The sequence below is a fragment of the Chelonia mydas genome, chromosome 1, assembly GCF_015237465.2.
Source record: "Chelonia mydas isolate rCheMyd1 chromosome 1, rCheMyd1.pri.v2, whole genome shotgun sequence".
In the NCBI taxonomy this organism is placed as follows: domain Eukaryota; kingdom Metazoa; phylum Chordata; order Testudines; family Cheloniidae; genus Chelonia; species Chelonia mydas.
The window spans coordinates 40,239,359-40,265,678 of record NC_057849.1 but is presented as its reverse complement, the minus strand read 5'-3'; the positions used below and the strand labels follow the sequence as shown (position 1 = coordinate 40,265,678).

General features: G+C 41.5%; 1 protein-coding gene across 6 annotated transcripts in view; it reads right to left on the bottom strand.

Annotated features, from left to right (window-relative positions):
• Positions 1 to 26,320, bottom strand: part of IFT88 (intraflagellar transport 88) — a 77,671-nt gene that overhangs the window by 38,565 nt on the left and 12,786 nt on the right. For 5 of the 6 annotated variants that reach the window (XR_005224065.2, XM_037890884.2, XM_037890866.2 and 2 more), the window contains 7 exons: positions 19,295 to 19,399; positions 18,216 to 18,318; positions 17,225 to 17,339; positions 16,893 to 17,124; positions 14,390 to 14,460; positions 12,795 to 12,881; positions 7,775 to 7,874 (listed from right to left, as the gene is read on the bottom strand). Coding sequence is in view for 5 of the 6 variants with exons in the window: in XM_037890884.2 (XP_037746812.1) it covers positions 7,775 to 7,874; positions 12,795 to 12,881; positions 14,390 to 14,460; positions 16,893 to 17,124; positions 17,225 to 17,339; positions 18,216 to 18,318; positions 19,295 to 19,399 (813 nt within the window). In the remaining variant the exon portion in view is untranslated. The remainder of the gene's footprint in view (positions 1 to 7,774; positions 7,875 to 12,794; positions 12,882 to 14,389; positions 14,461 to 16,892; positions 17,125 to 17,224; positions 17,340 to 18,215; positions 18,319 to 19,294; positions 19,400 to 26,320) is intronic. The other variant, XM_037890872.2, reaches the window with a different exon arrangement.

The window sequence follows — 26,320 nt, the reverse complement described above, 5'->3', positions numbered from 1 at the left end:
ATGTAAAGTTTACACAGTTAGCTGAAGTTTATTGCTCCCTAGCAAACTACATAGGAAGTACAAACTACTACAAAGGAGAACATTTTTTTAATTATATAGAATTCTCTGAGAAAAGTACCAATTTGAGAGTCAAGGAAATAGTTTCAAAATGCATGACTTCAAATTTTATGGGCTTTGAAACTCAAGACTTTAGCTATAAAGATTTTGGTTCTCATTATGTATTTGACTGAATCAAGAAAGAACTGGTCCCATAGATCTATAAGTACAGTACTGTTATATCTGAGGTATTCTACCATTAAATTGTTTCTTCAAGTTCAGGCTGCACATCTCAGTTACAATGGAATTCTGGTTTACTGACCTTTCAGCTATATATATCTAATTGCTTTCCTAAAGTCATTTCCTATTGTTGCTGATTTGTTTGCCCTTTCCTTCTACTGATATGGTGGCACCTTTGGTTATAAAGATTAAAGTGGAAGTAATTTCTTTGTTTTCAAAGAGAGAAAAGAAGTTCACAGATGATTTTGGGTGCTGCTCAGCTGCTGGTAAAGCATATTATAGACTGTGAGCCAGATGAAGCCATGACATGCCGTGGCATTAAAATGCCTTAGCGGTACTCATTCTATCACGGTGGAAAGTGGAAATGTTGATTCTATATACACGTCTCAATTTGGGAAGTTCACTATTTATGTATCTTAAGAGTAATGGTCAGTTGGACACAACCATCAAAATACATTGTCAAAACCAATCCTTATAACTGGATTCCACTGTACACATTATATATGTACAAGGGCAAAGTTTAAATGTAATGCACCTGGCCTAATCTGTGGATTCTCAGTAACTGTAGTAGAACTCACAAGGCTAAATCCCAGTGTTCTGCTTTAAAATTTTATACCAGAACAATCTGGTAAATTGAGAGAGATTCAAAACACCACTAACACACAAAGATTATTTTAAAACAATATGTAAGCCTGAAAATGGCTAGGTAGATGGTCAGTAGAGATTTCTGATATCTATTTTGCTTATGAATTTATTTGTATCTTTGACCTGAAACCATCTCATTGTGTACCTATCTAGTCCACATAACCATGTGCTCATGTCACTGCTATTCTTACGTGTTAAAATCTTTTGTTAAATTAGATTATAAAGTCTTCTGGGCAGATACACCCCCTTACTATGTATTTGTACAATGCCTAGAATGGTGAGGCCCCAATCCTACCCAGGGACCTCCCATTGCTACCATACTACTAACATTAATAATATTCCTCAGAATGTGGGTCCTTCATATTATTTCATGATTTAACTGTCCTCTGACTTCAAACTGATGCTACTGTTTCACAGTACATCATTCCAATCTCAAACTCTGTATAAGGTTTCAATTCAGCATTCCAGAAGTTCACCAGTTCCTACCAGTACTAGCCCCACAGAACAGAAATACCATTTAAATCTCACATCTGTAATTTTATTTCTCTTGTAGTTTCCAGTAGAATTATGAAAAAACTGTTGGATACAACGAAGCATGGAATTGCGGCGAGGAAGTGGAAACTCTAATTGATAACTACTGAATAGAGAGGAAGTTTGTCAGATAGAACAGGTGACAGGGAGCCAAGACTCCTGGGTTTTATCCCTGTGTCTGCCACAGATTCACTGTATAACCATGAGCAAGTCATGTAACCTCAAATGCCTCCTTTTACCTACTCTCCTACCTTAGAGGGGTGCTGTTGTGAGGTTTAATTAATGAATTTTCACAAAGATCTTCGAGACACTATGCTAGAAGGTGTTACATATGTAATTTTAGATAAAAATATTCTTGAATTAGATGCAAACAGTTCTAACACTGCATAAGATCAAGAAATTCAAAAGGGAAGTTCCTACAGCAGCTTTAGGTCATATTTTATAATTACATTTTGCTGCTTTAAAAAGACCCAAAATATGGAACAGCAAATTTTGTGTTATTAATTTAAGGTAAATTATTTTTTCCCCTCTGATTTTTAAACTTTTAATGCTTTCATCAATGTATGCTACAGTGAGTGCTCAGTCACACCCATTATAGTTACAGTAGCAGAAGATTTTCATTTTAACCTCTTTTTACACACTTATAAAACTTTTTGAAGTTTATTTTGGGGACTGAAATTTTCCATGTTTTTAATTCAGCCAAAGGTGAAGGGTGGTGTAAGGTGGTTTTGTTGTTGTTGTTTTTGGAAGTTTGAGGAAAAATCCCATCAATTGTTCTTGAGTTTGCTGTTGTTCAGATGAAGCATTTTTCAATTTTATCAAATTCTGTCCAAGACTTTACCCACAGAACAGGACCTCTCTTCTATATTTTTCTTTGAATAAAATGCAAGAGTAATGCAAAGGTAAGATTGGAAATCTATGACACGTGAAAGTTAGGAAAGAGCATATTACGTGTATACTGTCTCTGTGTACATTCTCTAATTACTATACATGGTTACAGGTTGTATTTAAGGTTACAGAAAAATGCATTTTTCATTATATATTTGAGAAATTGTATGATCACATAAGTAAAGACTATCCTAATACATTCATGCATAATTGCAGTGTTAAGGTAGTGCACTGTATCTTAACTTTCACATTTCCAGTCTTCTGAGTATGGAGTGCAGCATAAAGGATGCAAAGCTGCCACGTGTTTGCATTGGTAAGGGGTATCCAGTTTAAGAAAATGATTCACTTATGTATTATGTACATTACACTTATGTGAATATGGAGGAGCAAAAGGTATACTATGATCAGGAATGAGGCACTCCAAAATATAAAATAAAATGCCACTTTCTTGTTTGAGGTTCTTACTTACTTTGCCCAGGCTAAGCCCCAATACCAATGCACTGAGAATAGTGACAGTGTCATGGAAGCAACAGTCAGGTCACAGGATGCCTCCTGGTTACCTTGTTAATATAGCTGTGTCAAAAGAACAATTAAAAAAATGGACTTCTTGGCTGAATTTATATCATCAAGGCACCCAATCTTTTATATTCACAGACAGAATTTGTACAGGCAATTCATTGGACTCAGAAGTATGAAAGAAGCATGAAAGAACTTATTTAATGGAAAGAGTAAGTAGAGGTTTGCATAGTGCAGAATAGGTTAGAAAAGATCCTCCAACATGCTACTTTCAAACTTGCTTATTTTTCATGTCGATGTCTTTCCTCTCATTCTTTATGCTTCCAACAATTTTAATAATTCAGTAGGAAACCAAGACAGTAGGGTTTCTGCTTTAAAATGTGCTACTATTCAATTCTTGATGTTTCTTTTTTTATTTTAAGCAGTGAATTTTCTACAGTTAGTAGAATGTTGACTATCATTGTTTTTCTCATTCTATCACTCTGATGGGGACACAACACACTAACATCTTCCATCTGCCTCAAGCATTTGCCTCAGATCTTCAATATAATTCTACACCACTTCATTTATTAAGTGAAAGTTTATTTCAGAAATAAAAACATTAAAAAATGTTAATACTGAGTTAAGAAACACAATGGACAGCTATCCCAATACCCCAGCCAATAGCACATGTAGATGTGGGGGCGGAAGAGACTCAGATCCAAAAGCTCTCTCGAGACTTAAGTATTGTGGATCATCAGAACTGGGTAACATCACATAGGCCATAATCTATCACAGGACAATATTGCACTGCTCTGCAAACACTTTCACCACATCAACTGAAAGAATGCATACCAGTGAATGCAGTATGGAAACACTGGGAATGAGAGAGACTACAAGCACCTTCTTTTAAAGAATTGTTAGAGACTAGGGACTAAGATGAGCTGCAGAGGGAGGTAAGGCACCACCATTTGGAGTATTTAAGGGTAGGTAACTACATATACCCGAGAGGCCAAAGTAGAGGAAACTCCTGCTCCACAAAAATGGCTAGACCAGGTGACTCCAGAGGTTTTTTCACCCCCGTTATCTTCTTCCAATACCCCATTATGGCAGCTGCAGCCAGTTTGAAATGTGTCAGCTATTTGAGTCCAAACACTGAACTGTTACGGACTAGGAAAGTGGTGTTCTCAGTATAGGACACTCGATTCTAAAAAGTTTCAGAGTGGTAGCCGTTTAGTCTGTATCAGCAGAAAGAATGAGGAGTACTTGTGGCACCTTAGACACTAACAAATTTATCTGAGCATAAGCTTTTGTGGGCCAAAGCCCACTTCATCAGATGCATGTAGTGGAAAATACAGTAGCAAGGTTGTACACACACATATATATACACACACAGAGAACATGAAAAAAATGGGTGTTGCCATACCAGCTCTAACGAGACCAATCGATTAAGGTGGGCTATTATCAGCAGGAGAAAAAATTTTTTATAGTGATAATCAGGATGGCTCATTTCAAACAGTTGACAAGAAGGTTTTTAAAATAGTTTTTAGTTAAACTATTTCCCCATGATAATTTCTCCCCTACTGTTACTCACACCTTCTTGTCAACTGTTTGAAATGGGCCATCCTGATTACCACTGCAAAAGTTTTTTTTCCCTCCTGCTGCTGATAATCCACCTTAATCGACTGGTCTCGTTAGAGCTGGTATGGCAACACCCATTTTTTCATGTTCTCTGTTAGACACTATATCTCTATCTCTTCCTACTGTATTTTCTACTACATGCATCTGATGAAGTGGGCTTTAGCCCACGAAAGCTTATGCTCAAATAAATTTGTAAGTCTCTAAGGTGCCACAAGTACTCCTCGTTCTTTCAATTCTGAAATTAACTCCCAACAGAAACCCAGAGTCTGAGATTTGCGAGGTTTAGGGTACGATATACAGTAAAATACAGCTCTTTCATTAAGGTTTTTTTTCCTAGAAATGGGTATCATAGGAATCAGCAACTGGACATTATTTGAATACAAGAAAGAATATAAGAATACACGAAAATGGCCTAAAATCTGAACAATAAAACACTGCTCTCCTGAAAATAGTTCCTCTAGGGTCAATCCATTTGTGTGTCAGGAAATGAGACGGTAAAACTGGGTTTCTAAATGAAACACAAAACCTTCTTAACACTTCCACCAGAAGTACTGTTTTACTTACTCCTTTATTATGGGCATAGCCAGGAAACATTGCCAAGTTACAACTATTCTAGAAGACTAAAGCTAATTAAGGGCCATATTTTAACACTATACCTACCTCTTCATACTTACAGCATCAAATAAAATGTGAGACACAACGGAAGTAGCAATATTGAAAGGAAAGCAAAAATTACATTTTTAAAAACACAGTTAAACTAATCTTACCAAGACACTGAATGTGTGAATGGAGACATATAGGATGAAAATATCTACTAAATCATCAATCAACATGTGAGACTTTTGTGCTCCACTAAGAAATTGTTCAAATTCAACCACACTTGAAATTTCAGAGTTTAGTCCTGGTCACTAATCTAAAACCCCAAATCATTGCACAGCTGCTGTCATTACACATTAGACATTGAGTCAGTTGTCAAATTCTAATGCAAGAAAAGCCAATATAAAGATAGAAACCTATCCTAATAGGCAGAAATGAAATTCAAGGTTTGCTATGTGTCTATGGAGGGAAAAGTAGGAATACATTTGCCTCTTTTGTCAATTTTGTAACTTCCAACCAAAACAGAGTACATTTGTCCTTCAAAATTTTAAAACGATCCTGTTCTATACTACAAAGCATACTGTAAAATCAAATGGGATGATGAAGCATTTGAATATACCTCTATTGCAAAATACTGCATATTAATATATTAATGTTCTGAGTGAGTATAACTTTATCTGGCTGTAAATGTATATTCAAGACAATTTGTGCATGTGCCCCTGTTCGAGGATTCTCCCTATTGGCTTCTAAACATCCATGGGTAAACCACCCATAATACTAGTGTCAGCACTAGAACAACGGTGGCTTTTCCTACCCCTTCCTGGTAGTTCCACTGGAAGGACAGGCTTAGAACATAGATGCAAGGCACCGCCCACTCAAAATTAACTACTACTGTTTTTTTATAGGAGGAAATGGTCTGCAGAAAGGGCAGTCTTGTGGTCAACACAACAGACTCACGACAATGGGGTTCAAATCCCAGTTCTACCACCAACCTGTGTGACCTTGGACAAGTCAGTTAATACCTCTATTCCTCAGTTCCCCTCTCTAAAATGGGGATAATAATACCTCTGTACCTCACAGCAGCATTGCTATGATAAAGTCATAAATATTTGTGAGATGCACAGACGCTATGATGATGGAGGCCATCTAAGTAGCTATGTAGGTACTAACATAGCCCCCAAATCAAAAGTACCTAAGTGCTTTGGGGAACACTTTCTATTTAAAAAAGTAGTATGTTTTTAGAGGTTCCTATATTATTATTTAAAAGTTCTATTGTAGTAGAACCTAGAAACCAGACAGACGAGGGCCCCATTGTGCTAGGTGTTGTACAAACACAAATTAAATGACAGACTTTACCCTACCTTACAGTCTAAAAGACAAGACATACCAGGTAGAAGAGACAAGTGGGTCTGGGTGGGGGCAGAGAAGACAGGGTAACAAAGATAACAATTCTTAGCCAGTCAGGAGCTGTACTCTTTCTATATACTTTTCCTATAGTTTAATTAGTAAGGCCTTGTGTACATACAAAGTTGCAAGGGTTTAACTAAAGGTGAGTTTTTAAATTGATTTAGTTAAATCAGTGCAAACTCCCTAGTGGTCACTTTTATATTAATTTAAAAAGGGTTTATATTTAGTTTACCTTAATTCCTAACTGAATTATGTTAACAATAAGCCAGGTTTAAATCTGAGTGTCCACACAAGCATTTGCACTGGTTTAACTAAATCATTTAAAAACTCATTTTAGTTAAACCGGTGTTACTTTGAGGATGGATAAGGCCTCAGAATACCAATCAAACAGAAAGGTGGCCCCTAAAGCCCTTTATCGTTAAAATGCATGTATTTTTAGGTTCACTTTTTTTGTCCCAGTAGAATTAATTTTAAAATATCATAGAAAAGACAGACCCCCACCCCCACCCCCACCCAAAATTCTACTTTAAAGTATGGAAAGACTATACTCATGCTCTTCCTTTATACACACGTTAGAGTGTTTAATTCTTGGGGCCACTGCCTTACCTCTATTTCCTAAGTTTGTCCCTGCATGGAAGGACAAGATGATGGACTACAGTTCTGACACAGATTACAGTACCCTAATGGGGTATAATAGTACATATGCAGGAATGGAGGCAGGGCATCACTGGTACAATACCACAAGCAATAACATAACAGCAAGTGCATCTGCTCATACTCTGGTCTCTTATTAACTCCCTCCTGTGACAACAGACAAATTTAATGTAGGTAAAGCCCTCCCCAATCAATGTTTTTTGTAGCATTATTCTAATAAAGACCAATATCAACACTTTTATCTAGGTTCTAAGCAACTATTAAAGAGGAAGCTCTTGCTGGAAAAATATGGCCTTGCTGCTTTATAAAGGTATGTCTACACTGGAGTTGGGAGTGAGCCTCCCAGCCCAGGTAGACAAACTCGCACTAGCTTGAACAGCGCTAGTCCACTAAAAATAGAAGTGTGGACAATGCAGCATAGGCAGGGGTTCCGGCTAGCAACGTGAGTCCAAGGCTGTCAGAAACTTCTGAGCCCGAGCTTAGCTGGTTAGCTTTAGTCGCTGCCTGTGTCACAACATCCACAGTACTATTTTGTGCACTAACTAGCACGAGTATCTACTCCCAGCCACACTGTAGACATACCCTCAGATGCCTCTACCAATACAATATTCATAAAAATGTTTTTTAAAAAGTACCATACCTGATAGAAGTCCTTTTGCCTCAAATATGTAATTGCTTTATTTATTTCCAGGTCATTGGCTAACTCTACATAGTGGGAAGCTTTTACTACTTCAACACACCTACAACAAAAAGGAATCCACAGAAATAATTTCTATAAATAATATGTATCTGCATTAAGGTCACTTCAACTCATGTATGCTGCTAACTAGTTATCTAGAGGAAGTTTCTCTGCTATGTTAGGTACTCCCCTGTTTGCAGACACACACAGTGTTTCCATACATCAACCATGTTTTAAAGAACAGTTCAAATTTGGCTTTTTGGATTCTATGAAAGAATTGGTAGTGGTAAAACTATACAAAGCTCGGGATGCATCTATAGTTTGGTCCCTGGGTACTAAAATGACATAACCCCTAAAAATAAAAATGTATTGATTCGATAAATTAATTAGAAATGGTATACATGTCCCAGAAGTTGTGTCGTAAATGTGTACTGTATGCAAAAGTGAATTACAAAAAAATCTCTAAGGATACTCTCAGACATTATAACATAGCACCAGCCACACTACAGTAGAGCCTGAGTCTGGCAACACATTTAAAGTTCATTTTTCAAACCTCTCTCAGAAAAAGTCTCAGAAGGTTCTTTTTAGTTATATATTATTCATGCCTAACCTCAGCTCAACCCCTCTTGTATGTGTGGGACACCATCATCTCTAGAACCCAAATTATTAAGCCCAAGCCTCCAGCTGCATGATGCTAAACAATCATCTCCTCTTCCTGTTCATCCCCTCTAGGGCAGCCTTTAATTATACAGTGGTACAAGGAAAAGAAAGCTGCAATGGAACTGAACATTCATAGCTTCCCATCCACCGAGGCACTCTCTTCCAGTCAGCACTTCTGTGCGCTTTATTAGGGTGGTATGTTCTGGAAAGAACTGGTGACATGGGCCAGGATCTTTATTGTATAGACAGTCTGACCTTCTAGATGGTCTGGACTTAAATTAATTAAAGAAACCCCTCTCTGGTATCTCTCATTTTCCTTAGGAGCTAGAAGTGAATGCTTTTTTTATTACTGCAGGTTTGGCTACTGCCTTTTGAGGGCCTTGTTAAATAACTTTTCACCATCAAACCCAGCAGATGCTATAATTAAGACTGTGTATCTATCAGGGAAGTCACGGATTCCATGACTTTCTGTGACCTCCGTGACTTCTGCAGCATCTGGTGTGGCTGGCTGGCTCTGGCTCAGCCCGCCCCTACGCCAGCACCAGTTTGGGTGTGGGAGGGGGCTCAGAGCTGGGGCAGGGGTTTGGGGCAGCGATTACTTCAGGGGGGGTTCCCTGGAAGCGGCCGGCATGTCCCTGGAGCTCCTAGGCAGAGCGGCTGGGGGGTCTGTGTGCTGCTCCTGCCTGCAGGTACTGCCCCCACAGCTCCCATTGGCTGCGGTTCCTGACCAATGGGAGCTGCTGAGCTGGCACCATGGCGGGGGCAGCGCGCGGAGCCCCCCCGACCTTCCCTCCCCTAGGAGCTGCAGAGACATGCTGGCCACTTCTGGGAAGCTGCGAGGAGCTGGGTAGGGAGCCTTCCAGCCCTGTCAACCCTCCCCCGCAGCACCAGTGGGGGTCCAGGGCCACGCACCGCTGCCCGCTTCCCCCGCGGGGCCCCTGAACCACCCCCTCCCCGAGCACCCAAGGCCCAAGTTTTAGTTAGGGGTATATAGTACAAGTCATGGACAGGTCACGGGCCACTAATTTTGTTTACTGCCTGTGACCTATCCACGACTTTTACTAAAAATACCTATGACTAAAACGTAGCCTTAGCTATAATCTGTTTGGCATGTGAATCACCTCTCCAAAGTCTATAAATACCTCTTGGCATCAGAGGAAAAGGAGAGGACTGAAAACATTACAAAACAGTCTGCTATGAGAGAAGAGGCCAGAGATACTTTGATGGCCAGTTTTAAAGCCTTTTTAACCAAAAGATATTGACAGACCTGAATACTCCATCAATCCCTCATGGGAGGAAGATCAAACAATAGTCTCATGAGTAAGTTGCATGTACTTCTTTTTAACTGAAGTTTGAGACACCTCAGTAACATAAGAAATCTACATAATATCCATACCTACTTCATTTCTCCAAAGAAAATTAATCTGATTAAGCACAGATATACCTGTAATATGCCATGAACTCAATGGAAAGTAGCTGAAAATTCAACTGTCGAATTAAGAATTTCAACATCTTTGTGTGGCTGGAGTTGTGCAAGGTAGCTACAGCATATGAGTGAATCTGCCCCAATATACACAAACCCATCTAATGTGTCTAATAATTTAATTAGCCACTAAGCGAATGTCCATAACTTTGTCGTAAGTTATTAGATATAAAGAAGAACTTTTTTTTCAGAATTTGACTACAGGCATGTGTGTATTCATGGCAAGTAATTAGTGAATAGAGGCAGGACTAGGGAAAGTTGAATGAAAACTAAAAGATAACAGTATATGTATTTATATACACCTACATGTATGCACAGACAATGCATAATGAATAAATGAATCTAATTCTTTATCTTCCTTTGAACACACTACCAGATGCAGAGGAAGCAAATTTGACTTGCTAACGAGAAGCCACTCCTCACCAAACATATTTAGGGTCTAAGAAACCAGAGCAGCTATACTAGGGAAATAATATGATTCTATCTATTATTTAATCATCAAACAGCACATTGTGCGCTTCAGTGGACTAAACACTCTTTTGTGTAAGAGATTATTTTAAATTATCTACAGATAGGTAGATTAACAAAATGTAATTGTAGGATCTACAACTCTTGAAAATTTTCCTCTGCTTCTGTATATTCATAAATCATTAAGAGTGGTAACTTATTTTCATTTTTATGGGCAGGAGAAATGTTGAGGAAAAAGGGCTTTTCCCTACCCAAGCTTCCTTCACTTCCATGTTACAACTATTTCAAATACTAAGGAAATGCAACACAAAAACTTCCTCTGGTGAAGCTGAAGCTGTAGGCAGATATCAGTGGTTTGAGAGCATATTAACTTTCAAGAATATCAGAGTTAAACAAAAACAACAAGCCCTTCAAAAATCAGAAACCTAGAATTAAAATTGCGTTTTGAGAAGGCACCCTAATACATTACTCTCTCCATGTACAGCATTTACATACTATCTCCTTTTCTTGAGTATTCGGTGCACCAGAAAACTTTAGTTTAATATATTAATACATATACATCTCTGATGCTAATGAGCGACTTTATCACCACGTTAACTTTTACGCTTGTCATGCAAATGTTCTAATAGCATGATCAAGGCACATAAGGTTTATAAATGGAGCCAAGATAGTTCTGTCTAATGATGTAAGCAGAGTCTGAATGAGCTCTCCCCTGACATCTAGTGATGAGCTGTGGAAGGGGACTTCAGGAGCTGATCTTGTTTGCCTGGGCACACCCACCCTGCCTAGGTGTTCAACATGATGGGATTGCTTGCCCAAATGATCACTTTTGGCTGGTGTTGGATCCCCGGTCTCCTTGTTATTGGGGGCAGGAGTAATAAAGGGTTGTTATCCTTGTTGTGTGAATCGAGGGCAGCAGAACTGTACTTGGCAAACCTGAATTGAGGGACTCACCCTCAACGGAATGGCACTCACCAGGCAGGGGACATGGGTTCCAAAGCCCAGTGAGTTCAGAGAGGGTAAGGATAAGTACTCGTATCTGGTGGTGTGGGCTCTGCTTAAAAGTCTTAGACAACATTTGGCCCTTCCTCTCTCCACTGTGTAATAAAAGATCTAATTTAGACTCAAGTGAGAGTCTTGTTGCACACGGCAGAGCTGAAATCACTGGTACCTAAGTCTAATGCTTAGACCTGCTTTGGGACAGTGCTTCTGATGCAAGAGACTGCCCATTGTGAACCAGCAGTGAGGCTCCCACACTAACAGCTGAATTCATTGAGAGCTGTGTGGTGGCCCGAAGACATCCGGACGGATTGGTGATGTGCCGGTAGGGAGGCTGGTGGAGAGGCCTGGTGGCCGGTGAAGAGGAGGGGCGAGCGAGTCCCGGGCAGCAGAGCATGTAAGGTGCCTTCTTACTCCCCACCCCCTCCACCCAGAGTGAGAGGTGAATCCTGCATATGCACCTGTGAACTCTGGGTCTGCATTGACCAAGGACAACACCTGCACAGTGGGATGCAGAGAAGGGATGGGTACGTTAAAGGGACTTTTGGTTGCTGGACTTAAGAACCTGAGGGAAAAGGACGCTGCCCATCTTACTTGGGGGTGGGTCTTTTGCTCATGGTTAATGTTTATGAACCCTGTTTGTGGTGTTTTCCCAAATTAATGCCGAGTTATTTCTCCCCTTTTATTAAAAGGTTTTTTTGCTACACTCAGACTCTGTGCTTGCAAGAGGGGAAGTACTGCCTCTTAGAGGCGCCAGGGGGGTGGTGTGTAATTGTCCCAGGTCACTGGGTGGGGGCTCGAGCCAGTTTTGTGTTGTATTGTTGAAAAGGAACCCCTAGATACTGAACATAGTTCTTGTTGCTGCCAACTCTGACTGGCAGAACAGTAACATAATATTTAAACAATTGGTTTGCACATGGAACCAGAGGCCCTGATCTTGTGTGAAGTCATTAGCACCAGAAGAGTAAGACACTGTAGGTCTTCAGCATGTCACGTTCAGATCTTTAGTGAAGAGTGCAGAACGATTGTCTTCTGTACGTGATTTGTCTAATCAAGAATTTGTAAGATTCTTGTATGAATACTTTGTATGAATGTAAAGAGTCTTAAAGCAGCTCAATAACTATGTGACTGACATTTGAGTTTCTATGATCTATGATGCAATTAAACTGTTTTGTAGATGGATAAAGCACAATATTTCTGATTTTTTTTCCAGGGCATTGCTATCAGGGCTAACAAAGTACTTTGGGTGCTTTGATCGAGAAGCACAACTCAAATGCTATATATCCTAGATTTCTACATTTGTGAACTTGATTTTATGATTATGGACAGAAATTGGCATGCATATTTAAACTGAAGAAAATTGTCTCCTACCAGTCATAGCCTATGGCAAAGGAGGTTTCAATCACAGGTGCAATCAATTTTGCAGCTGTCATGATATATTTTTCTGCCATGCCTTTCCTTAGGAATTAAAATAGATATATATCAGTGTTTAGAAAAAGTATATATGAAAACATCAAAAACTTAGTTACCTTATCCTGTGCCTTGAATCGCTATTCACCAACTAAGCCTCAGCAACATCTATATTATTGTTTAATCAAGACATCAGTAAAATAATAGTATGACTTAAGGATAATATTACATCTTTCAATGAATAATATATAGATTGGGTAGCTAGTAACACTACAGTATTTCTTAAGGCAAGAAGTTTTGTGAGACTAGCATAAATCCAAGACCTTGCATAATGACAGGTTTCAGAGTGGCAGCCGTGTTAGTCTGTATTCGCAAAAAGAAAAGGAGTACTTGTGTCTCTAAGGTGCCACAAGTACTCCTTTTCTTTTTATAAATCCAAGAGAGGTTAGTCATTAAAATATATCATTACACAACAATCCTATCCTAGCATATGAATAGGAGCATAATAATTTATAATACAGAATCAAGATCTGAAAATACAGTATATCAAAATAATAAAGGCTCCATAGGGTATGTTTATATTGCAGCTGGCAGTGAGCCTTCTATCCAGGTAGACAGACTCATACTAGCGGGGCTTGCGGTAGCATGCTAAAAATAGCAGTGTGGACTTTGTAGTTCAGGTGACAGCTTGGGCTCTCAAGCCCACCGAACCCCCAGTTCTGAGGTAGCCACCTGACCTCAGAACCGCCTGAGTGTCTGCTGGAGCCACAATGTTCATACTGCTATTTTTAGCACACTAGCTTGATCCCTGCTAGTTCAAGTCAGTCTTACCTGGGCTGGGAGGCTTGCTCCTAGCTGCACTGTACAATATCCCTACAGTGTAACATTTATATGACCTTCCAGTGCCAGCAGGCCACATATGCTGGATGCTTTGCAGTGGTCTAAATTACTCATATGCAATCCAGTGTGGCTTTTGCACAGGGCTCAGAAAATTAAAGAAAGCCCCCACTTTCAAGCTGTGTATTTCACTGATGGGGAACTCACAAACAAGTATTTTGTAACTTCTTCTGCTCCATTTGTTCGTCTTCCCTATCCCACTCCCTAGGGATACACAGGACTGTGACCCAGGACCAGATTTTTCTCCTTTTGCTTCTTTATTTTAAACCAAATACCAGCCCAGTTCCTAACTAACAGTTAGGAGATAGAAGAAATCTTCAAAATAATAGGGCCTTTTATTCTACTTGGCTGAGCTTCAAAATGGAGCTGTTAGCCAAGGACACAGGATTGGTTTCTGAAGGTCCCTTAAAAATCTTATTCCCTAGCTATTTTTCAGCCAACCAGGCCACCTGTTTTAGCATATCTAGTATTTTTCCTGACACTTTCACAAGCCCAAACAGTCATTACTAGGGAATTTATGTAGTACTTTAAAGCCATCCCATCCAGAATAAGGAATAGCTCTCAGGCATTGCAGCTTGGAAAGCTGGTGTCAGTTTCCATGTGCTAGCAACCATGGAGGCGTATTTGGAATGGATAGGGTCCTATGTTTCCAGTATTACCTTTCACGTTCCATTTGCCTTAATTGATCATTTTTAATGGCTTCAATCAATAGGTTAGTATGTGGATCATCCTAAAAAAATCAAAACAAAATAAGTTATGGAAATGTATATTTATATATAAGGTACAACCATATATGTATATTAACACAGAATATAAGCAGCAACTGACATATTACACACTATATATTTTTTAAAAGGCATATTTCAATTGAACAATTAGACTCATTTTTCAAAGAACTTGTTATGTACCAATTTTTATTGGTTGATATCCTCTGACCTTTGGAAAAATGCACTATTGGTTGTGGTTAACAAATTTTAATTTCAAAATTAAAAAGAATTACATTTGTGACAGTAGCCTTATACTGTTTGTCTGCTACTGTATGTGGATCACACTTCTTGTTAACCACATAGGTTACCAACTATAGTACTCTGTGTATCAAATCTATGGCCCTGATTCAGCAAGGTACACAAGCATGTGAGTCGTCCCACTGACAGCAATGGGACAACTCTCATGCTTAAAGTTAGGCTAGTGCTGCACAGAGGCCCCAATTCAACAAGGTAGGCATGGAGTCTGACTACATCATGTAATAGATCTTTTCAGTCTTCAGGTTCTATGATTATACATAATCATAGGTCTTTCCCATCTCTAGAGTCTATTAAATCATGAAGTCAGTCTCTTAAGTCAGTCATACACACACACACACACACACACACACACACTCCATGTATTTGTGGAGGATCTCTCATCAATATATAGATTATAAACCCAGACAGGACCAGTGCTATCATCTAGTCTGACCTCCTGTATAACACAGGCCATAGGATTTCCTAGAATTAATTCCTGTTTGAACTACAGTATATTTTATAGAAAAACCTCTTGATTTAAATCTTGATTTAAAATTTTCCAGTGAGGGAGAATCCACCACAACCCTGGATAAATTGTTCCAGTGACTAATTATCCTCATTGTTAAAAATCTGCACTTATTTCTAGTCCGAATTTGTCTAGCTTCAACTTCCAGTCATGGGTCTTTCTGTCCACCTTTGTCTGATAGACTGAAGAGTCTTTTATCATCAAATTTCTGCTCCTCATGTAGGTGCTTATAGACAGTGATTTGATTACCACGTAACCTTCTCTTTGATAAGCTAAATAGACAGAGCTCCTTGAATTGTGTATGCCAGAACTGGACACACTATTCCAGAGGCAGTCACACCAGTGCCAAATGCAGAAGGAGTATAATCTCCCCGCTCCTCCTCCTTGATATTCTCCTGTTTACACATCCAAATATTGCATTAGCTCTTGTTGACATAGCATCAAAATGGGAGCTCACATTCAGCTGATTATTTACCATGATCCTCAAGCATTTTTCAGAGTCACTGCTTCCCAGGATAGCTTCCATCCATCCTCTTAATATAGCCTACATTCTTTATTCCTAGAAATGACTTAACATTTTGGCCACATTGAAACACACATGGTTTGCTTATGCCCAGTTTACCAAGCAATCCACATCACTGTGTGTGATAAATGAATTCAATTTGCCTTTGAGCATTCATTTGCATTCTGCCCATTAATCCTGCTGTCTAGGATCACTTCTAAAATGTCAAACTTCTGAGTAGATTAAAAGAGGTTCCTTTTTCCCCCTAAATCAACCTGTCACAAAAAGTTTTTTTTCTACCAAATGTGGAATTTTATTCCAAATTATGCTGAGTGGCAGTGCAATATTTAGTCCTACATCAATAACAACATCTTTAAGGTCCATTACATCATCATGATGTAGGGCTAGAAATGGAGCTTTACTCTGGAATAAGGGATTCACAGCTTTCCCATGGGATATAGAGGACTTGCTGATAGCTCTAGTAAATCATGACCTTGGATAGAAAAACTATTTTAGGCTATTTTAAGAGGTGTCTAGAGTTTATTCTTTATTTTTTCTTACCTCAGAGTCATGAAGAGTTGGTTTCATGGTACAACGAGCTTTATTGGTGGAGGGATATTAAAAAAATAGTTCCAATAAACTAAAACGAACTAAAACCAAATCCTCTGTAAAACTTTAATAAAATTGTTTTTCTGTATAATGTGTGTGCTGTGGTATTATAGGTTTTACTGGCACTCATTTGAGATGACTTGCATAACTTACTCATTGGTTTGTCATTTTTGTTATTTTAAACACAAGTATTTTATGTAAATGTTTTAGAAATAAAAGTGGCAAAGCAGTAAGTCATCCCAAATGAGTTCTAACTCTATACTACGACACACAACCACATTTTATGTATGTCACATTTTCTAGAAAAACTATTTTGGAAATGTTTTCAAGAGTATCATCACTAGTGAGGTAGTACTTCCATCCTCAGCTCACGCTGGTAAAACATCACACCATCATGTGTGTATGTGTACACAGACATACATGTATGTACACATTATATACAACAGATTATTTTTCCTCAACGTTCAAAATTTTCCCACTTTGCAAATAAAATTTGTAGATTTTGCTTAGTTCATACTTACATTTGGTGAAATATATTTGTCATCATAATCAATTTCCAATGGAACAGTGATCAGTTTTTGGAAAGCTTTTTTCATTTGTTCACGGTCTCCAATGGCAAAATAACAAAGGATCAGGTTGAAGCCTGCTTTCAGGTTTGGAGATGTGCTCATTATGTGTTCAAAGGAACTAATGCCATCAGTGTACTGGCCAGTTTTAATAAATGCAACTCCAATGTTCTGCATTATTTTAATCCTAATTAAAGAAATCATTGTTAAATAATATTTTCAAATCATATGTACCACTGTATATACAAAACAAAAGGAATTTCAAAACTTTTACAATACAAACTCACCTCATTTCTTTATGGATACTTGGAATCTGATCTAGAGCCATGCGGTAGAATTTGATAGCTTTTGAATAGTTTCGTTGTTTTAAATAAATATTTGCCATATTCACCTTCAGTCTGCCTATCACAAAAATAAGGTGAATGAACTATGTGCCAATCTTTTAAAAATATTCATATCATCCCTCCTCATGCAAACTTTGAACCAGTGAGACTGCAGAAGCACCTTCTTCATGTACCAGTATCTGTGGCCCTTTAAGCTAAGGCATGGTCCAAAACAGCCTGTTCCTGACTTCCACCCAGAATGGAGAGAATTCAGGGAGAGACAGCAAGGAATTCTAGGAAAGGAAGGACTATATAAAACAAGCTTCTTACTCAGTCTAGGAGATCAGGGATGAGACAGGATTTTCTGTGGTGTTCTCTGCTGAGAAAGCTTGGGGAAGCACACCAGGAGGGGGTCTGGGAAGAGACCTAGAGACTGGCAAGATACAGAAGGAAACTGGAGAGGGTGGGGAGAAGGGAATGAAGAAAGTGGCACAGAGGGTTCAAAATGGGAAATGTTAGCTTCCTAATTTGGGGCCCATGGCTGGGGCTTCCAGAGAATGGGAAGGAACCTCCCCTTCACTTCAGAATCAACAGGGGAAAACCAGGGCAGACAATGATGGAAAGGGCTAGGAAGGGGAAACTACTGTTGGTACGGACCAACCCTGCATCCTCAGTGATGAAGTGTGGCCTGTGGAGGGCAAAGGATTTTTTTTTTTTTTTAATCTGGACTTATACTTAGCCTGGTAAGAGAACACTTTTTGGATTAGCTGGAGGACTAAACCACAAACCATTCAAAGACATGGGGTCTGACATTACAAGGTGGTGTTTGCTGTCAACTCTGACTGGCTTCCATGGGACGGTGCTCAGGAGGTGCTCAGGATCTCACAAGTGAAGTCAAATACCTGGTTAGTGAATGTGTTGCCATCAATATCAGGCATTTTAGTGTGTAACTTACCTCCGTTGCTGAACATCTTATTTTTCACTATGACTTGATATGTATTTAGTGCTTCAGCATACATTTCATTAGCAGAATATTGGCTGGCCAAATTGAAAAGAACCTGTAGGGGGGGGAAAATACATAACATAACCACATATCTCTCTCAAAAAGTAACCAATATGAATCAAAGCAGCCATTAGAAAAACTTCAATATACAAAATAGATAGAAAGATGCTTTAATACATTTGTTGACTGAGATATTTCCTTAGTTTTTTGCAGTGTTATTGTAGCTGTGTTGGTCCCAGGATAGGAGAGAGACAAGATGAGGGAGGTAATATCTTTTATTGGACCAACTTCTGTTGGTGAAAGAGCTACACAGAGCTCTTCTTCAGGTCTAAGAAAGATAATGTGTGTCACAGCTAACTACAAGGTAGAATAGATTGTTAAGCATAAGAAATTAACACATTGCAAGAAACTATTCAAAATGAAGTGGGTAATTAACACTTCTGCAACCATAGGTCAAAGGTGAGTTAGTAGGTTACAGATTGTTGTAACTTCATAACCCACCCAGCAGGACCAATCCCCAATTTTTGCCCCAGATCCCTAAATGGCCCCCTCAAGGACTGAACTCACAACCCTGGGTTTAGCAGGCCAATGCTCAAACCACTGAGCTATACCTCCCCCCAGTTTAGCCTGGCTTGACATATTTTTAGTGAAATACTTCCAGTACAGTATTAACTAATGTACAACTTTAAATTCTCCTGAAATATTAGGGCATAGACCCTACTTAATCTTTTCTTAAAGCCTACTACCAATTTTAAGAGTTGAAGACAAATCCTTAATTTTAAAATCATCATTAAGCTTTTGGAATATTAACAACAACAAAAGTACCCTTTAATTGCTATTTTCTGGAATTACAGTAACTATTTTCAGACACATTTCTAAATATACAGTGTATCTCACCTGGAAATTTGTTCTGGGAACTCACACAAAATATGTGCATTACAGCGAACTCAATTTCATTAAAAAGGCATGTTACTGGAAAGCACACTTTACACCCAGATCTTATTCAGGCACACAGATATTTCAGTACTTACTGAGTAAGTGAGATCTAAGTTGATGTTTTCTGGAGATGCAATTTGTTCACGTTGCCTCACCAACACTCTTTCCTTTCTTCCAGCATCTTTTGCCTTTTCCAGAGCCTTAAAGTAGATATTACAGTTTAGTCTTGCCTTCTATCTTCCCTCTCAAGACCCACTTCCATATATTTAAAATGGAAATACATTATTTTCATACATATTTCCTTTATGCACACAGAGCATATGAACATACACCTTACAGCAGATAAGCAGCATTATTATACAAAAAGGCATGTTTAGATTAAAACATTCTGAATGAAAATTCAGCAAAGCAACCTCCATAATACACTACTCACCCTACAGTTAATGCACAATCTCAAAAAGAGCATGAGAAGTAATGTTATAACAAAATATGAAAATCAAAAAACAGTCACACCATTTTACTTAGGTTTTTAAAGGTATTTAGGCCTAATGACTTTTAAAAAAAAATCTAGCCTTAAGACACTATGGCCTTGTCTACACTGGCAAGTTTCTGCGCAGTTGCAGCGCTGTAACAATCCACCCCGACGAGAGGGATAGAGCTTCCTGCGCTGGGGCTACAGTGCCATGGTGCCAGTATAGACACCCTGGTCGATTACAGCGTTGTGACTGGCCTCCAGGAGGTGTCCCACAATGCCTGTTCTCACCTCTCTGGTCATTGGTTTCAACTCTATTGCCCTGCCCTCAGGTGACCAACCATGAGCCTTAAATTCCTTGAGAATTTTGAAAGTCCCCTTCTTGTTGGCTCGGTGACATGAGCAGTGGTGTTGGGGACCCCAGGGCATGGCCACTAGTTAAGTCGAGGGGATGGAAGGCCATAAGGGTCAAGGAAATCTCTCTGCTCTTGGCCTAAGGGCTTCTTGTCAACCCCCCTTAACGGAACTCAGGCCTGGCCGGTTTGAGTAAGCTTTTTTGCTCTTAAAACAATGTTGCAGCCGCAGATAATGCCTTATAGTGTAAGGTTTGCTGACGCCAAGTTAAAGATAACAGGAGGAGACAGCTTCAAGGCCAGACAGGATGTGCTGGTTGTTTAAGTTGCTAGGAATGCTTGTTAGAGGTTGCAGAAAATAAACATTGTTGTAACCCATATAAGGGAGGCAGAGTATTTGTGCAAAGCTTTGATTGACTGATGTGTAGTGCAGTAGCATTAAGGAATATAAAAGCGTGTGTAATGACCTGCTCTGATGTGCAGGATTTGAGATTTCTCTCCCTGTACCTTTCTTTGGAATTCCAAATAAACTTTTCTACTTCTCCACCCCGTTGTGATTATTGGGTGACGCACACCGGGCAACGAACCCCTGCTGTTGCTTGCCTCAGGCACACTGTGCCGGCAACAGTGGTCTCAGAGCATCTTTTCAGGTGACAATGCCTGCTCCACACCAGGCGATCCCCTGCTTGGAGCAATGCTGAGCTGTTAGACATTATCAGCATTTGGGGAGAGGAGGCCGTCTAGTCCCAGCTGCACTCCAGCCATAGGAATTCTGATACCTAAGGATAGATTTCACGATGCATGACAGAAAGGGGCCATGACTGGGATACACTGCAGTGCAGGGTCAAAGTGAAGGGACTGCGGAACGCCTACCACAAGGAGCGGGAGGCAAACTGCCGCTCCGGGTGCTGCGCCCACGAGCTGCCGGTTCTACAAAGAGCTGGACATGATACTCAGTAGTGACCCCACCTCCACTGTGAAGGCCACTGTAGATACTTAGGTGACTCGCGTGCCAGTCGAGAGTGGACTGAGACAGGAGGAGGAAATATTGGATGAGGATGTGGAGGGGGAGGGGGACCCAGAGGCAGAGGATGACTTGGAGGTCAGAGATGCATGCAGCCAGGAGCTCTTCTCTACCCCAGAGGAGGCTAGCCAGTCACAGCTGTCGGATCTTGGCGAAGCGCAAACAGAAGAGGAGGCCCCTGGTAAGTAGCTCTGATTTTGGGAATCGCTGAAGCTAATTGTTGGGGGCAGGAGGGTTGCAGAAAGCAGGCTTGTGTCTGTATGATGCGCGTACCACCACATGCCTTGTCTGAGTGGCGGAACAGGCTGTTGATGGACTCCTTCACTTCACAGGAATCTGCCTCATGGACATACTGGGCAATCCACTGTAGCAGGTTCTTTGGCACAGCTGCTTTATTTCTTCCCACATTAAGGGTAACTTTCCTGTGCCAATTTGCTGTCACGGGGGGCGGGGGAGAGGGTGGAACATTGCTGCACACAGGCGAGCCACATAAGAGCCAGGGCGGAAACCGCAGTCTTGGAGAAGACCCTCCCTTGATTCCCTGCTCACCCTCAGCAGTGAGATATCTTCCATAATGAACACAGCCTGTGGAAAACGTGGGGACAGGAATGATTATAAGGCCCCACCTCCCCAAATGCCATGTGCTCAGTGTACAGTACGGTCCTGGAAAACTGATTTCCCCTGCCCCTGTGGTTACTCACCATTTTGGGGGTTTGTGGCTCACGTGTGCTTGCCTGGGGTCAGCCAGTTAGTGATAGGTATGTGAATAGTGGCTGTGTTTTAAATCACTGAATCAGTGGTCTCTGTGTTGCAAACAATACTGCTTCTGTAAAATGTTGCATTTTGACTTCACAGATATGATCCTGGGAGCCCAGCCTCCCTCTTTGTTATCGCCGGCGGAACGACTGCACAGAGTTAGAAAGCGGCCACGAAGACCTAAAGAGGACTTTCTGGGTGATGTCAGGATGCATTCTGCGGCCGAAAACCAAGAATTGAAGGAGTGGGGGGACAGCGAGAAGAGGGACCAAAAGGAGAACGTGGCGCCACGTCAGAATGAAGCCACGGAGCGGCTTTTAAACATTATGGAGCGCCAAGCGGACACGCTCTAGGCGCTACTGGCACTGCAAACTGAGCAGCTCCATGCCTGTGCCCGCCCGCCCACCCCTGCAGCCGCTGTTGCAAAAAAACTCTTTCCCATGTGAACCCCAAACACTGTCAACACACTCTTATCAACCTCCTGGCTCCAGTCTGTAGCCGCTGCATTCCACTCCTGCCCCATCACAGTCCAGCCCTGCGGACTCTCAGTACCCACAGCACTCAACACCTGTCCCTCTGCAGTTTAGCCCTGCTGAAGTACAGTACCTGCTGCACTGTACTCCAAAGGAGAAGGTTGGATATGATACCTGGACATACACAAATCTTTAACTGTCCTGGGACCCCACCTCGTTCTGGGACCCTCCCTTCCCCCATCCCTCTCAATGCTGATGTGTTTTTTTGTTTGTCTCTCTCCTCCAGTTGTTGTTTTTTAATAAAAGAATTGTTTTGGTTTGAAAGCAATCATTATTCCATTAACTGACAGCAAACAGAACCCTGCAAAGCAACAAGCAATTTTCTTAAACCTCCATAGTGCATCGTCTGCACCAATCACAACCATAGAATCATAGAATATCAGGGTTGGAAGGGACCTCAGGAGGTCATCTAGTCCAACCCCCTGCTCAAAGCAGGACCGATCCCCAATTAAATCATCCCAGCCAGGGCTTTGTCAAGCCTGACCTTAAAAACTTCTAAGGAAGGAGATTCCACCACCTCCCTAGGTAACGCATTTCAGTGTTTCACCACCCTTCTAGTGAAAAAGTTTTTTCTAATATCCAACCTAAACCTCCCCCACTGCAACTTGACACCATTACTCCTCGTTCTGTCATCTGCTACCACTGAGAACAGCCTAGATCCATCCTCTTTGGAACCCCCTTTCAGGTAGTTGAAAGCAGCTATCAAATCCCCCCTTTCTTCTCTTCCGCAGACTAAACAATCCCAGTTCCCTCAGCCTCTCCTCATAAGTCATGTGTTCCAATCCCCTAATCATTTTTGTTGCCCTCTGCTGGATGCTTTCCAATTTTTTCACATCCTTCTTGTAGTGTGGGGCCCAAAATTGGACACAGTTCTCCAGATGAGGCCTCACCAATGTCAAATAGAGGGGAACGATCACGTCCCTCGATCTGCTGGCAATGCCCCTACTTATACATCCCAAAATGCCACTGGCCTTCTTGGCAACAAGGGCACACTGTTGACTCATATCCAGCTTCTTGTCCACTGAAACCCCTAGGTCCTTTTCTGCAGAACTGCTGCCTAGCCATTTGGTCCCTAGTCTGTAGCGGTGCGTGGGATTCTTCCGTCCTAAGTGCAGGACTCTGCACTTGTCCTTGTTAAACCTCATCATATTTCTTTTGGCCCAATCCTCTAATTTGTCTAGGTCCCTCTGTATCCTATCCCTACCCTCTAGCGTATCTACCTCTCCTCCCAGTTTAGTGTCATCTGCAAACTTGCTGAGGGTGCAATCCACGCCATCCTCCAGATCATTAATGAAGATATTGAACAAAACTGGCCCCAGGACCGACGCTTGGGGCACTCCGCTTGATACCAGCTGCCAACTAGACATGGAACCATTGATCACTACCCGTTGAGCCCAACAATCTAGCCAGCTTTCTATCCACCTTATCGTCCATTCATCCAGCCCATACTTCTTTAATTTACTGGCAAGAATACTGTGGGAGACCGTGTCAAAAGCTTTGCTAAAGTCAAGGAACAACATGTCCACTGCTTTCCCCTCATCCACAGAGCCAGTTATCTCATCATAGAAGGCAATTAGATTAGGCAGGCATGACTTGCCCTTGGTGAATCCATGCTGACTGTTCCTCATCACTTTCCCCTCCTCTAAGTGCTTCAGAATTGATTCCTTGAGGACCTGCTCCATGATTTTTCCAGGGACTGAGGTGGGGCTGACTGGTCCCAGGATCCTCCTTCTTCCCTTTTTTAAAGATGGGCACTACATTAGCCTTTTTCCAGTCGTCCGGGACCTCCCCCGATCGCCATGAGTTTTCAAAGATAATGGCCAACGGCTCTGCAATCACATCCGCCAACTCCTTTAGCACTCTCGGATGCAGCGCATCTGGCCCCATGGACTTGTGCTCATCCAGCATTTCTAAATAGTCCTGAATCACTTTCTTCACAGAGGGCTGGTCACCTCCTCCCCATGCTGTGCTGCCCAGTGCAGCAGTCTGAGAGCTGACCTTGTTTGTGAAGACAGAGGCAAAAAAAGCATTGAGTACATTAGCTATTTCCACATCCTCTGTCACTAGGGTGCCTCCCTCATCCAGTAAGGGGCGCACCCTTTCCTTCACTTTCTTCTTGTTGCTAACATACCTGAAGAAACCCTTCTTGTTACTCTTAACATCTCTAGCTAGCTGCAATTCCAGGTGTGACTTGGCCTTCCTGATTTCACTCCTGCATGCCCAAGCAATATTTTTATACTCTTCGCTGGTCATTTGTCCAGTCTTCCACTTCTTGTAAGCTTCTTTTTTGTGTTTAAGATCAGCAAGGATTTCACTTTTAAGCCAAGCTGGTCGCCTGCCATATTTACTATTCTTTCTACAGATTGGGATGGTTTGCCCCTATAACCTCAATAAGGATTCTTTAAAATAAGCCAGCTCTCCTGGACTCCTTTCCCCCTCATGTTATTCTCCCAGGGGATCCTGCCCATCAGTTCCCTGAGGTTGTCAAAGTCTGCTTTTCTGAAGTCCAGGGTCCGTATTCTGCTGCTCTCCTTTCTTCCCTGTGTCAGGATCCTGAACTCTACCATCTCATGGTCACTGCCTCCCAGGTTCCCATCCACTTTAGCTTCCCCTACTAATTCTTCCCGGTTTGTGAACAGCAGGTCAAGAAGAGCTCTGCCCCTAGTTGCTTCCTCCAGCACTTGCACCAGGAAATTGTCCCCTACACTTTCCAAAAACTTCCTGGATTGTCTGTGCACCGCTGTATTGCTCTCCCAGCAGATATCAGGGTGATTGAAGTCCCCCATAAGAACCAGGGCTTGCGATCTAGTAACTTCCGTGAGTTGCCGGAAGAAAGCCTCGTCCACCTCATCCCCTTGATCTGGTGGTCTATAGCAGACTCCCACCACGACATCACCCTTGTTGCTCTCGCTTCTAAACTTAATCCAGAGACACTCAGGTTTTTCTGCAGTTTCATACCGGAGCTCTGAGCAGTCATAGTGCTCTCTTACATACAGTGCAACTCCCCCACCTTGTCTGCCCTGCCTGTCCTTCCTGAACAGTTTATATCCATCCACGACAGTACTCCAGTCATGTGAGTTATCCCACCAAGTCTCTGTTATTCCAATCACATCATAATTCCTTGACAGTGCCAGGACTTCCAGTTCTCCCTGCGTGTTTCCCAGGCTTCTTGCATTTATGTATAGGCACTTGAGATAACTTGCTGTTTGTCCTGCTCTCTTAGTATGAGGCAGGAGCCCTCCCCTTTCGCGTTCTCCTGCTCGTGCTTCCTCCCGGTATCCCACGTCCCCACTTACCTCAGGGCTTTGGTCTCCTTCCCCCGGTGAACCTAGTTTAAAGCCCTCCTCACTAGGTTAGCCAGCCTGCTTGCGAAGATGCTCTTCCTGTCTCTGCCTAGCACTCCTCCTTCTTTGAACACCATCCCATGGGCAAAGAATCCAAAGCCTTCTCTCACCTCCTAGCATTACAAGCACTGCACTCCCGAGCATAGCAACAAATACTAGTGGCTTTCAGCTTCAAATTGCTGCCTCATAGCATCCCTGATCCTTATGGCCCCACGCTGTGCCCCTCTAACAGCCCTGGTCTCTCTGGCTGTTCAAATTCAGCCTCAGCGATCCTGCCTTGAGTGAAGATTTCACCCTTCCCTTCACAAATATTATGGGGCGTACAGCATGCGGCTATAAGCATAAGAATATAGTCATCAGCCAGGTCCAGCCTCCCACACAGGCAGCGCCAGCGGGCCTTTAAACGGCCAAAAGCACACTCAACGGCCATTCTGCACTTGCTTAGCCTGTTGTAAAACTGCTCCTTGGTGCTGTCAAGGTGACCCGTGTATGGCTTTATAAGCCACGACATTGAGTAGGCAGGGTCTCCCAGGATCACAATGGGCATTCTGAATTCCTTCCTGGACCAAAAGATCACCGTAGGGGAAGTCCCTGCTTGCAGCTTCCTCAACAGGCCAGTGTTCCAAAAGATGTGTGAGT